We start from the raw sequence: 14776 nt of genomic DNA, 5'->3' as shown, positions 1-14776 counted from the left end.
GATAAATAATCAACTACGTATACGTATGTATGTATATATACCTGAGGTTAAGTGTGCTACTGGAAACCCGGGTCCTTGGAACATGGGTCCCGTCGGTCCGAAGGGGCTCATCACAGGTCCCGTGCCCCATGGTCCAGGATGACTCCCCAACCCAGCTTGATAAGCAGCAGCAGCAGCAGCCGCCGCCAAAGCGCTGAAAGGCGTCGGCCGAATAGGACCAGCAGCACCCTGTTGACCCACCACCCCCTGCAAACTATGCCCCCTCTCCTGCATCAACTGCCTCTGTCTCTGATACAACATCTCCCTCTCCTCCTCGCTCAACCTCCCATCCTCAGCACCACCATCGTCAATGTTCAAATCTTCAACATCCACAATAGAATCTTCCTGATTGACCGAATCTTCGTACTCATCGTCGGAGGAAGTCATCAAGGGCGGCGTGGCAGTGTTATTGGAATTGTTCAAATTGAGCGGCGGACTTGAAGCGTTCGGAGACAGAAGTCTGGGGTTGGATCTCGCGTGCATGATCTTCTGTCCGGGCAGTTCCGGATTTGCATGCGGCGATTGACGCAGCGGCGAATGGGGGTTGATTTGATGATGGTGGAATATTTCAGGCGATATCCTATCGCCGTCCACGTCGTCGTCTCTCAGCGGGGATGATTTGCTCTTGGGTCGGGTGTCGGCGAGCAGAGACGCCACGCTGAAGCTTATTCTAGTGTTTTTGTTGGGGTTGTTGTTGTTGTTGGCGGTTGCGGAGCGGTCAACAGCCCTGACCGCCTCCGTTGGCACAGCCATGACCTGACGTTGTTTGACAGCGGCTAGGTTTTGAATCGTCATGCTAATGTCTCTCTTCGACAGCGGCGAGGATTGTTTCTTTAACATTAATATTGTATGGTAGAGTGATTGCAACGCATTCACCGCCGCCTATCCATCGAGAACAGTTCCGCGTACCAATGACACAGTCTTCATTTATTCGCACACACCACAACGAAACAAACGTCAATGAGAATGTTAGCAAAAAGTCAAAAGTTTAATGGCTTTCAGTTGGTGAAGGAAGGTTCGCGGTGGTTTGGGAACGCGGCCGTTCGACGTGAACGTCACATCAAAACTGAGGCTATCGCAGTTCTCTCTTCGTAGGTGGGGTAAAGGCGGGCCAAGAGCCAGGCTCCGCCCAGCACGCCGCGTCCAATTCGTTCGGACCAATCGCGTCGCGTATATCGAATTGATTCAGTCACGTGGCCACCGATGTGTGAGGGAAGGCGGGGGGAAGGGGGGGGGGGTCGGAGGGGGAGGGGGTCTCCCGGCCCGCCAGCAAATTGAATCGGCTCCCCTCGTTATGTCCGCGAGGAGCTGTAAATTGACTGAAGTGTAATCATGTATAGCCCGCAATTTTTTATTTATTTTATTTATCGAGCTTGTCTATTCGGCCGAGGCGAAAAACGCGCGGCCACAAATTCAATACTCCTGATATTGTATGTGGACATATACTATATAGTGTATGAAATGACGTATGTTTGTCTTCGCTGATAATATTATTTTGGTATATTTTTGGAAATTTACACTATGTATGTATCAAAAATCCGAGATCTGGATCGGAGCGTGGAGCAGGAGCGCGGAGCAGTAGAGCAACGAGTTTTTGCACGGAGCAGGAGCGGAGCCGGAGCACGAAAATTTGTAGTGCTTCACTGCTCCGATATTTTGTATTTCAATTTATGATAAATTCAATGTTTGATGGTTTATTATCCTGGAATCATAGCACATCATGTACAGCACAATATTTTGTTTTATATACTTTTTTCACTTATTGTTGTTTTGTACAAATGAATGAAATTTTTTATTTTTCCATCGTGATCAAATTATGTATATTCTTGATTATTTTCTCTATTCTTGTTAGTATGGTAATTTGGGACAACCATGTGCGCACCGTGTAGTATAGTTATATCTACATATGTATGTATTTTCATGATTATTTTTATTAATTATTAAATATTTTAATAATAAATAAATTGTCTATAAATAAAATTTTAAAATTTTTATCACATGTATATGAATAAATTAAATAAATAAAGATGATATATAATATAATTCCTATTAAAACTATTCGGAGCACGGAGCGGAGTTGGAGCAAGTACTGAGGTGTCGAAGCGGGGCTGGAGCGGAGAAACTCAAAAAAGTAGTTGCTCCAGATCTCTTATAATAATATCCGTATGTTGTCAGATCAATGAGCGAAGCGAAATATAGTAATATATAAATATATAAAAGTGTAATATATAAGCGTTGCAAATTCAAACTATGTAAGTGTCGGAAATACTTGAAAAACAAAATGTAATCATGTATGTATATAATATCGCTATTCAGTGTATCTGTCTGAGATAACGTTCGCCGTACTATAATAATCAAAATGAATACGAAGATATAATAACAAAAGAAAAAAAAAAAATATATTATTTGCTACCAATTTTTCCTCTTAGCAGAGAATTTACCACCATCTATTGAAAATTCAATTAATTAATTAATTTTTCTATTGGTGTTTTATATTGTTTACATGTAGATAGTTTTTACCTATTTTTTCATATTAAACAATTAAATATTAAAATTAAATATTAAATTAAATATATTTCAAAGGTATTTGAAAAAAATTCGACCGCGTGTGGATCAAACCGACATATTTTTATTTATTTAATGTAACTTAATATGCCAACACCAATATGCGATGATATGTCATCAGGTACAACACTGGTGTCAATATAATAATCAGTGGCCAGGCCCAGATCAAGGGGGGAGGGGCAAACAGGGCAATTGCCCAGGGGCGGCAGATTTGAGGGGCAGCAAAAATTGCCCCTCATGTAATTGATGTCAAAAAATAAACTCGCTAGAATTAAGATTTTCTCAAATCAGTCATCACAATAAATATTTTGAATTTCTTTATAATATACATATGTATATATGTAACTTAAGATGTCTAAGACGAACCTTTTTAAGCATTGCAAAGACTTGGAAATTATTTTGACCGATGGGGAGTCATCTAATATAAATGTAATGGGCCTTGCAGATGAGTTGTCAGTTCTGTGCACATTAATAGAAAAGAAAGGTCCCTAAGGAAAGTATAATTTATAACAAATAATACACTATGCTTTATATTGTATTATTTGTTATAAAAACGGCGGTTTATCATACATGAAAATAAGGGCGCCCTTGGGGCCCCTGAATCTTGGGGGCTTTGAAATGGGCCTTTTCTACCAAAATTTACAACTTACAAATTATTGTCCACAAAACGTTCGTAAGGCAAGAATAAATTAAATGAATAGTATTTTAAAATAGTACCTATTATATTCCAAAAATTGTTACAAGTACATATAGATAGATGTGCTTGAAAATATGGTTTTGTAAAATCCTATTGAAAAACTATATACTGAAAAGCATGGTAAAAAACGATGATAACATATTTTTACTGAAGTGGGGGGCCACAAATTTCAAATGCGCTTGGGGCTCCCCATTTACTTGATCCGCCACTGATAATGCGACATATTTTTATACAATATAACAGGCAATTTTTAAATCAATGTTCAGATTTATGTATATGAGCCGTAATATTTGAAAGTAGCATTAAGTGTCAACTTTTCTTCATTTCGAGAAATATTTTGCAAAACATTAAATATAATGTTTACAGTTTAACAATATTTAAAAATACTGGTGGCCTGTAATACGTTTATTCTGCATTTCCGAGATTCTGGACATATCGAATTAAAAGTGATAACAATTTCTGAATAAAGTCAAACAGGAATAGTGTTTTTTGAACGGCAAATTGGCCACTTTCAAATATAATATGAAGTTATCGAGTCAATTTTCAATTCATATTTAATTTTGTATGTGTAACAGTTTGTACGGGGATTGATTGCTAGCGCTTTGCAATAATAATACGTTGTGCGTTTCGATTCATTTGCATCTAGTTAGTTTCGTCACGGCTAGAATTATTTTTAAATTGATCTAACATACATACCTATGTAGATTTGTAGAATTGAAAATTAAAAATACATATAGGTGTTTGAAAATATGTGAAAAATTTTCGCATCAGTATTATAAAATTAGTTGGAAAATTTTCTTCGTATTAAAATATTTTATATCCAATTTTTATTTAATTTTAAATTTTGTAAATAATTTATTATAATTATTATAATCTTTAAAATATAATATACATACACGATTTTTTTATTACTTATTTAATTTATTTGAATGTTTACTGAGTATGACAATTGCATAAAAACAATAATATTTAATAAGTACATATTTATAAAGTACCTAACAGAAAAGTCATATTTTCTGCTACGTATGTAGATATTCATGGTATTGCTTTTCATCGAGACTTCAACTAAAATAGTTTTTTACAAAATATTTGTATAACTTCATAAATGATATCTTATTCCATACAACTTATGTATATGTATTTTTGTTTGTAATATTTACATTAGCTGTATGTATTTTTATAATTTCATTTTGAAAGATTAGCTTATAAATAACAGTATTTTGTAAAAACAAATTACGAATTTGCGAATTTCTTAATGCGTCACGACCCTGCACATTGCAGCAAATTGTAGGTATACTTGTACAAAGCGTGATTGTTTGCTCTAAAGCGCAGTAATGTAAACGTTAATGTGTTTTATTTTTTCGTTTCAATAAGAAATTTTAAATACGAACTTATACCAGTTTTCGATAACATCGCGAAACCGTGATACACTCCCATAAAGTCGTGAAAATGGAACCGATAGGAAAATTCACCGAGTCCAACCTTTTCACACTTTATACATGTAAGGTGGATTTAAATATGCATTTTTATATTCAAACACATCTACTGAAATATTAGCAATACTTAACATTATCTAATCATTCAAAATATTCACTTAGCCTACGTGTGAAAAAATTCGAAAAATGTTTACGGTTTTATACCTACGACTTACTTATAATATAAAGAAAAGTTTGCATTATTAAAAGTAAGCTTTCGTGACTTTGACGCATACCTGGTTACTTGTGATGCTTTCTCAAAAAAAAAAAGTAATAATTTCACAAGAAATAACTTCATCACTAAACACCCTTCAGTCAACCAATCGTAAAACCTTTGACGGCTTTATTAAAGAAAGTGAAATATTTTTGTGAGTGCTATAATAAAAAATTTAATCGTATATTTTAACCTTAAGTTTTAAATTAAATTAATACAACCTTAGTATAAAATATTTTGAATTTGAGTTCTTGTTAGCGTTGTTAAAATCCTTTCTACTCTATTCGCAATCTAATAATATATAAATAAAGTGCATACATAAAATAATGAATAATTACAATTGAAATGTCTTAGATAAATGGGAATACATCCTAATATTGATTATATAATTACTTGGTGAATGCCAGAAGATTCATCGCAAGCAAACATAATTCCTATGCTTGGAATAATAAAAGACACAGGAACCCACGAACAAATAACTAAGATAGTAGAAATGATGAAATCAGTTTATATATGTATGCACTTACATACATACATACATATATGTATAACAGAAGCGATCAGATTAAAAGTAATTAGGACAGATTCTCCAATGGTATCCAAGACTATTTAAAGTGTGACGAAATATGATACAAATGGGGAATATCAACACTCAATTTTTGAACTAGTATTTTTGGTATTTATGAACAAAAATATAAAAGTTTATTTGGTAGTAGAAATACAATCAAAATTATATACTTATCCAAATCAAATGGAAGAATCGATGTAATTCGGTGTTAGGAAGAATAGAAGAGTATTCAATAAAATTCGTTATAGAACAGTGGATAGCATCTACAAATGGATGAAAATGTTGATAAAAAAGATTATATGTAAATGAATACTCAAAACAATACATTTTAGTATACATTGGTCAATACATGCGTACATATATATGTACATACATACATACGTGTATGTGTATTCTCTCAACTCGCGATGTTATAATGCGTTTATGTTCATTTTTAAGTGGATGTTTTATTTGAGCATAGGTAAATAATGAAATTGTGTTTAAGTACGATTTAAAAACAGATGCACGACTATCCGAGTTATGTTCGACACTGCCGATAACAAAGTGCAGAAGAAACAAGAAGTATTTGGACAACTCGTTATGAGCTTTTAAAGTGCTTTTTATAAACCAAACAAAGAGGAGTCGGGTCGCTTGCATTGGTCCGGTTTGTTCAAATCATTCACAGCTGACAATAAGAAATCTACGGCAAGACATTGTCACAAATTGACTTCAACTCCTCATTCTTCAAATGACGGAAGTATTATACATTTAATGAAACTATTAAAATTTAATTTATTTAATGTAAGTCAATTAAAATTTGGCTACCTTTTTGTATCACATTCGACGATAAGTGTTCTCCCACTATATATTTATCCGCACATTAGTCTGGGACTGTCTATCTTAATAAAGTTAATATAATGTAGATTTTTATTCTGATTAGTCGGTTTATCATGCAATCTGGCAAGTCCTGAGAATGCTATAAGTGTACACATTGCTACGTTGGAAACTAATTTCGAGGATGGTGTAGATTTCTATTTGGAAATTAAATGGGCTTTATCCGCAAGCAAAAGACGAGTCTAGAGAAATAATTAGAGTGCAAGCGAGAGGCTGAGATGAAAGCGGGCAGATAGAAAGGGACGATGAGTTTGGCGGTTAATTGACGCCAACTTGACTATGAAAAAACTCAATTAAGATTCACCGGAGACAAGACGGATGGCTCGACATTTTGCAACCGCGGACTGAAAATCCGAAACACGAACAATCATCGAAATATATGTGAATTTACCACAGATTCCTTGCCGGAGATACATTTGAAGATTAAGAAATATAATGAATTAAAAAAAAACTAATAAATAACACATCGATAAGCAAATAAGTATACGCTTAGCGATATAACATGCGTCGTTGAATCGTATAATTAATTTGATATAAGAAAGCGTCTGCGCGAACGTGCGCTTAATTAAAACGTCTCTATAGATGGGTTTTTTCAAATGTTTTTGTTTAGAAATGTTTTCGTTGGACGTAAAAAAAGTTGCACATGTGCTGGCAATAAGTCACTTCTCAATCTCGCTTACAATCTGCTGATGAGTACCGATAGCCCGTCCGTTTTCACAGATCATTAAGTTATTAAGTTAAATAATAAGCTGTGCAACAAGACGAGTCATTTCAGCGGACATCATGATGATTTTTACGCACCGCTTGACGAACACAAGCCGCTTCATTTCACTAAACAAAGATAGCCTTGTCCGTTCTATAAATATGCACCCTACACGTACGTACAACGAGTTGAAAATCTTAATTAGACAAAAAATATTAGCTCTCATATGCCTTTTGCTGCGTCAAATAATTCATCCAATATCGTCAAAGAGATTCTGACCAGTTTATCGATTTGTTTACATATTATTTTGTATACAGCTCTTTGTGGTGTGAAGTCGAGAGACAAATGAAAAATCATCAACAGAGATCTATATTATCAAAATTTACGTGAACCAGATTATAACAATCTAAAGAGAATACACAATGAAGAATGAAATTGGGATTAAATACTTTAGAAAAAATTTTGATTAATGTTTTAAGTACATATGTACATACACTCATTGAATGAAACTTGCATGAATTTAGAGAAGCGTAAAAATTTGTTTTCTTAAAGTTACGTGAAGGAATCAAAAGAGGCACAAAGAAGAGGATGATAATATTCTTCAATTTAGCAGCATGTAGAAGTATTCATATTTAGAACTAAAGTGCTTAAATAGTGCCCAAGTTGCAAAGAAAAAAAGGCTTCTTTCAAAAGGAAAATATGGGAAATGATAAATAGTGAATGGTTAATGATTGAAGATGATAATTGTATAACGAATCAAACTGAAACTATTTCAAATTAAAATTAAAACGAATTCACAAAAGAAATATATACTATTCATAAGTACTTATTTATACATATATCTTATTATAAGTTCAAAACTCGACAAAAATATACAGGTATACAAAAATACGAACAAATTCGACGAAATGTTCTGCTTTGATGTAATAATAACGCGTTGAAAGTTTAAACGATACAAATTTTCACTTCGAGCTTCTTTCACTTCACTGATATCATAAGCGAGATATATATTTTTTTATTTAAAAGCGAGCGCTATTAGACTTCCTCAAAACATAATTAGGCGCTAAAAGCGCACTGTTGTAATTAATAATCGTTTAGCCGAAGAGGAGAAGAACAAAAAATATATAAAAACTGAACGAGAGGAGGAGGAGAAGACGTAACGAACCGCTAACGTCGTCGTCTCACACAAATGAAATGTTCGCCGCATTCGGTTAATTTAACCAGATGGTTAATTTGGTTAATTACCGAGAAATTGAATTTACTCGGCTCTCTTACTTGCGCATAATATGTACGACTAGCCAGATTGACGCTGTTGTGGTACAAAACGAGATAAATCTTCGCGTAACGCAAAACAAGCGCATTAAAAATACGGCTCATTTATAAATACATATAATAATTTCGGCTTACCTGGGCGACTCTCAAGGTGTTTCCAAACAACAATAACGACCATTGATTACCGTGACTCCAGGTAAAAGAGAACGACATACATACATATGTATATACCTGCATAGGTGTACACATACACAAACGATAGAATTACGACCCATTATGGCTTTTAAGAACTTCTCACACTGACTCGAGTGGCTGTTACAATAGTCTCATTGTGCGATGTGTACGAGGATCAATACAATGATCTCAGTCAATGATACGTTCTATACACATTCATCTTTTAGGTGTATATTCTTCTAATTTACACCGTTTTAATCGCGAACATGCAAATACTCAATGTATACAAATCTGTTTAAAAAATAACTCTCAGTGAAAATGTTCAAAGAAAGGTATTGTGGAGATCTAACTTTATACATATAATATAATAGAAAGTTGACTGTAGGCGCTATAAAATTTTGTTTATGTATCGATATATTCTGAAATTATTTAGATTTAAGGTTTTCCTATAAACATTTTAGATTGATAAATTACAGGTTGACTTCCGTAGATCGGAAATTACAATTTGCTATCGCAGCATACAGTTATTTGAATGCCAAAAGTAAGCCTACTTTCCGATGAATTATTATTGCCGATTTCGATTTTATTGCGTACTATTCTTCATCAGTATGTGAATGTTCGTATATTTATTATGTAATATAATATATATTTATACCTATACAAAACGTTTCAAAAATGATCATTTCCATCTGCCGTTGTCGGCTAGTGTAGTCTTTTTCTAGCGACAATGGTCCGTCCGTTAGTCATAGTCAATTTAAAACAGTTTACGCTGAAATTAGTACCGGCGACAAAAGGACCAAAAAAGGCAGCTGCCGTCTTTTCTTAGGTGGTCTTGTCCCTTTAAGCGCCTTTTATTATCACACTTAACAATGATAATTATTGTTATAATACGCTCACGAAAATACACTAGAAACAAGATTTATCTGTTGGACACACGGGTCCAGGCATTCCAAACCCTAAAAACGTTACATAAATTTAGACGGACGTTTACGGTCAAAGGACTAATTATTCCCTGTGAGAGATATGTATTTACAAACGTAGACTGTAAATACCAATCAATTTCTCAATAATTTAAAACCATTTCACCATTGGCAAAGATAAAAATATCTACATATAACGGGCAAAACTCCAGCTAAAAAACTGCAATAACTTATCAACATATTCCTGTACTAACTATTTATAGTGGAAAGAGTGAAGAGATTGAAATGTGTGGGTCATATACTCATATGGCTAGAAGAATGGACGAAAGATGGACACGAGAAATGTTGGTATGGTACCAGAGAAAATTTAAAAGGCTGAAAGGAAGGCTGCGAGGAAGATGCGTAGATGAAAATTAGAAAAAAATATGTTGGAGAAGATGGACGAAAGTTGCTCAAAACGGAAACGAGGGATTTAATCAATAATATTATAATTAGTGTTAGAGTGGGTTTCATTCAGCAGTGGATGTTGAATGGCTGTAAATGATGATTATGATGATGAATTCCAATGATATTCACAAACACAGAATAATCTTAAATTCACATTTTTCTCTATTCTAATGATAACACTGAGCAACAAAAAAATCACGTTTTTTCCTACCGGAGTGGAGCCTAATCAATCATTACTAAGTTTGACCCACTAAATTCGAATATGACAATTATTATTGTTGATTATCTCTCGTTTATAAGATATGAGCGTATAAAAAAATGTTCAATATTTACAGATTTTTGGCTTTAACAGTGTTTAATTCAAAATCTAATTGCTGTACCAAAAGTGAGTATTGGAATTAATAGTTAGATGATTTATCTATTGATTGTGATATTTTATGTCTTAAAAATATAACGTATATTTAATTAACTAGCTAATATTAAAAGTCAAATTGAAAGTGACATATTTAGGGCATTGACGTGAACTATTAAAATCTATAATAAATAAAAAAATATGGATTTTTCTTTAATAATTCATTATTTTCTAGGTATATCGAATTTCTTTTTAACACATGGCGCCCAGACTGCTTCGTCGAAACCTACATACATACATATTTTGGTATTGGCCCATACCTACTTTAGCAATAAATTTCCACTAAATACAATAGTCTTTTGTTGACCGCTTTGTGCATTACAACAGACAATTAGTCTTGCATGATTTATTTACGGATTTACTTTGAGTTTAGACACATTGTTCAACTCTGATGGCAATTTTTCGTTCGGAAACATCAATTTGCAATTACTATTGACATACACCCGCTGAACTGCCGCAACAATGCACGAAAGAACTTGTGGGATGGGCACGTGAAACATCGTATTGCACAAAAATTAAATTCAAGCTTTGACAAGGAGAAACTGCTACTTTTGCAAAACATATGAATGTGTAAATGGTATGATTTGGGTATCAGACATGCTGGATTGAAAATTTTGAATCGATTAGAGCAAATGAGATGAAACGTAGAAAAATAAGTGCTAAAATGGTACAATGTAAAAAGGTGCAAGGAATATAAGGATCAAGTAGAGACAATCGATGCAGTAAAGTTGTCGATTTTTTCTCTGTTGTGCTCTACTGAGTCATCAATATAATATTGAAATATTTTATAATCTCAAAACAATGAAAAGTTAATATGTCCCACTTTCAAAAGAAACGCCTCTCACACATATGTATGTAAAGAATTGAAAACCCCAGATATTTTGAATGGAATCACGTTCGGACGTCCCGTGGAGCAAAGTTCTCGTGTGCCAGAGGTCCTGAGAACAAACACACATGTCTCCCTACGCGTTGTTTAAAAATGTTTGAACAGTTAACAGTAGTCGAACTGGCGGCGGGTCAACTTTGAAACACTTCGCCGCCTTTTTGCCCTTTAAGTGCTCAGTCATTAGCATCTAGGTATGAACTAATCTAGACGTAGGGAATTTAGACCAGACCTGTCGTGTGTGCCTAACAGATTGCTTCCTCGCTCGCTGCTGCTACCTCACTATGTTAAAAAGGAAAACAATACACTACTAAAAACTTAACGCCGATCAAATACTTTAAAAACCGCTCAAAAATTATTACACTTCATTACAAACACATACATATTCGTTGATAGATCAATTTGTAAGCAAAAAAAAAAACCATCGCATAAGAAAGGTTTTTGACGCTTATAAATCGCCAAAGCGTTTTTGTATATTTAATTAAAATATTTTCACCAAAAATTAAGTGCCGAGATTACATTGTACTTTTTATAATGTGTTTGTATGAAAATTCAGCAACAATGCTTTAATTACAAATCACCGTGGGATAGTTAATAAAATTTCAACAATAAGCATTCTCGACGTATATTTTGCACGTGCTTTTAATAATGAATTCTCAGTTTTCACTTACAGCTGAATTAATTTGCATTCGAATTTAACTATTTAATTTTTATGATCGTCATAGTTGATGATATGATTTGTGATACAAAATATGATAAACCAGTCAAAAGATCAAATAGATTCAGGGACGTCCCGTGGGCATAGGCAAATAAAGCGGCGCCTAGGGTGGCACGCATTGAGGGGCGGCAAACCAAATAAGGAAAAACAACATGAAAAATTATTGTAATTGTAAATTGAAATCATTATATTCCGTTTTTTTTATCATAAACAATTTGTGATTCAAAAATGGAACGCCAATCCTGAGTCAATTACTTCAGTTAAATTAAATTAAATTAATTTAATTCAATAAATAAATTAAATTAAACTTCGCCTAAAGGTAGGGTTGCCATAATTTTCAAGCATTGATACGGGACATTTAAGTGCTACATAAATAAAACATGGAAAAGTAGATAGGTAATAGTTTATTTTAAAAAATTAGTCTTTTTTAGCCCAATCGTATTTTAACGATGATTTAACTTTTTTAATTAAATCGTTTTTAAAGTCATTTTGGCGCAAGTCATTTTAAAATTATACTGGCAAACCAAAATTGCCTCAACTGTCTCAACTGCCAGCTTATTTCTTTCATCCGACCATTGTGTTGACATCAGGGAAAATATTCTCTCCACATTGGCATTGTGGGCTGGAATGGAAAATATATACTCACATAGTTTTATTAAACATGACTTCTGTTCAATAAGCTTGGTATCTCTAAAAAAACTTCAGCCATTTCTCGTCCATACTCAATTTCAGCGTTGTCTCCCAGTTTTCGTTGGTATTATTTTTATTTCAATAATCTTTTAAATATACGAACTGGTTGAAAAGAAACTCATTGTTTCCAACATCGATGTTCCTTACTTGCAAATATTCAACGGTTCGTTCTATTTCCCCCCATTCAGGAACTTGCTTGAGAGTCATCCAATCGAAAGCATTAAATTTTTTGAATGATTGGGACCACTTATCAATGTATTCCACAGCAGTGTTAAAGAAATCGACAGTCTGTTTTTGGAGAAAAGTTTAGGGAGAAAACGGGACAAATTGTAATACGGGACCGAGTAGTGAAATACGGGACATGTCCTGTATATACGGGACGTATGGCAACCCTACCTAAAGGGCAACACACAGTCTAGGTACGACACTGATTAGATTGTTTAACTAAAACAATCAATTGCGCCCAAGTACACAAGTATCATCATCAGCAGAGATCGGCGGCCAGGATTCTTTTAAGCACAAAAAATGATTCACTCTTTTCAATTACTATTATCAACCTTTTTTTTGCTCTCTTGCTTTGTAGGACAATAGTGAATCATTTTTTGTACTGAAAACAATCTTGGCCTCCGATCTCTGATCATCAACATCATTCAACGGCCATTCACCATCCACTGCGGGATGAAGGCCACTCCAACACGCTTCCATCGTCTCTTTTTTTGCGCAACTCTCACCCATCTCACCCCACACATTTTCCAAACGTCATCTTCTTTGTGGTCTTTCTTTCACCATTTACATTATTCGGGTACCATTCCAGTACTTATTTCATCCACCTTTCGACCATTCTTCTAGTTATATGACTCGCGCAATATGAGTATAATGATATATTTTAATTGGACAAAATATCATGCAGTTTTTAATTTAAATTTTTGACTCCAGATCATAAGAACTAATAGCGCATTTCAAGCGAATTCTGAAGATAACTAATCCCCGCACAAATGTCTGCACATCCTTGCACGCAATTTTTCTTCGGTCCACTTGCGGCTCGGATACACATAAGAAGGGTCTCTTATGAAATAAATAATTTAATGATCTGACACCGGGCTCGGCGAACAAAGTGAGACACGATTTGGCGATCGTAAAAATTATCGCGGCCAATATGTACACAGGCGGCCGTAAACGTGCGCAATTACCTTGAAATGGCTTTATTTTGTGTCTGGCGATTTTCTCATTATCTCGCTTTTACGGGCGAGGCCGACATGAGCTTTTTTCCTTTTTTATTTTTATTTTTTTTCGTTTTTATGTATTACTTTCGAAAGATCGCACCTATAATACCAATAATAATGGGTGGTTGATGGTGTCGATGGTGGCTGTGAACAAACATAATCGTTTACAAGCGCGAAAACACTTCGGTCAATAGTAATTTCGACAAGGTCGCTCACTTCACAAAGTGGCCTGTTGTTTTAAAGTGTTCAATTATGAAGTCTCATCCTCAGTGGGATTACGTACTGCAAAGTATCCCGTTCGAATTCGCGTTGTCTCTCATTGATCATAAAATCGATCTCGCAATCATTAAACAAATTTAAAAAAAATATAATATAGCGTATCTGAGAAAGAATAAAATTATAGTGTTTATCTTGAGACCGGTTAAAACATGCAATCAATAAATTGTATAGGACTAACATGCAAGAAGGCTTCAGTCTGAATGCTAATGAGTCGTAAGTACTGTTTAATAGCGCGGTTGCTCAATAAAAGGCATACCTAAGTAGGTGAAGCCATTAAAAATATTGCTATGATTTACTTTTATCACGGTTTATTAGTCGGTTTGATGAAAAAGTCGTGAAAATATTTCAATATTTTATGCAGTCCTACAGGAAGTGAATGTTCGCATCTAAAATAAGAAGCTTTTATCAATGAAGTCACAGATATCAATTGACAGTTTGTTGTTAAAATCTTGTGCAAAATAAAACTAGAAAAATTTGCATTGGTCACTTAGCAATATTTTCACTTGAATATTAAATGATTAATTTTAATTTAAACCTAATCAAAAAAAAAAAAATATATATATATATATACTATGAAGTTGCATTTTCAAATTTGAATCGTTTTAAGGCAAGGTTTTGATGCTT

General features: G+C 34.1%; 1 protein-coding gene across 1 annotated transcript in view; it reads right to left on the bottom strand.

Moving 5' to 3' along the window:
- Window positions 1-1107, bottom strand: part of Dr (muscle segmentation homeobox protein Drop) — a 33593-nt gene extending 32486 nt beyond the window's left edge. The window contains exon 1 of the mRNA XM_077441063.1: window positions 42-1107. Within this exon, the coding sequence (XP_077297189.1) occupies window positions 42-879 (838 nt within the window). The 5' untranslated portion in view covers window positions 880-1107. The remainder of the gene's footprint in view (window positions 1-41) is intronic.
- Window positions 1108-14776: the final 13669 nt, after the last annotated feature.

The sequence above is a fragment of the Arctopsyche grandis genome, chromosome 11 (genome assembly GCF_051622035.1).
Source record: "Arctopsyche grandis isolate Sample6627 chromosome 11, ASM5162203v2, whole genome shotgun sequence".
In the NCBI taxonomy this organism is placed as follows: Eukaryota; Metazoa; Arthropoda; class Insecta; order Trichoptera; family Hydropsychidae; genus Arctopsyche; species Arctopsyche grandis.
The sequence above is the reverse complement of the archived record's forward strand: the minus strand, read 5'-3'. Positions and strand labels throughout refer to the sequence as shown.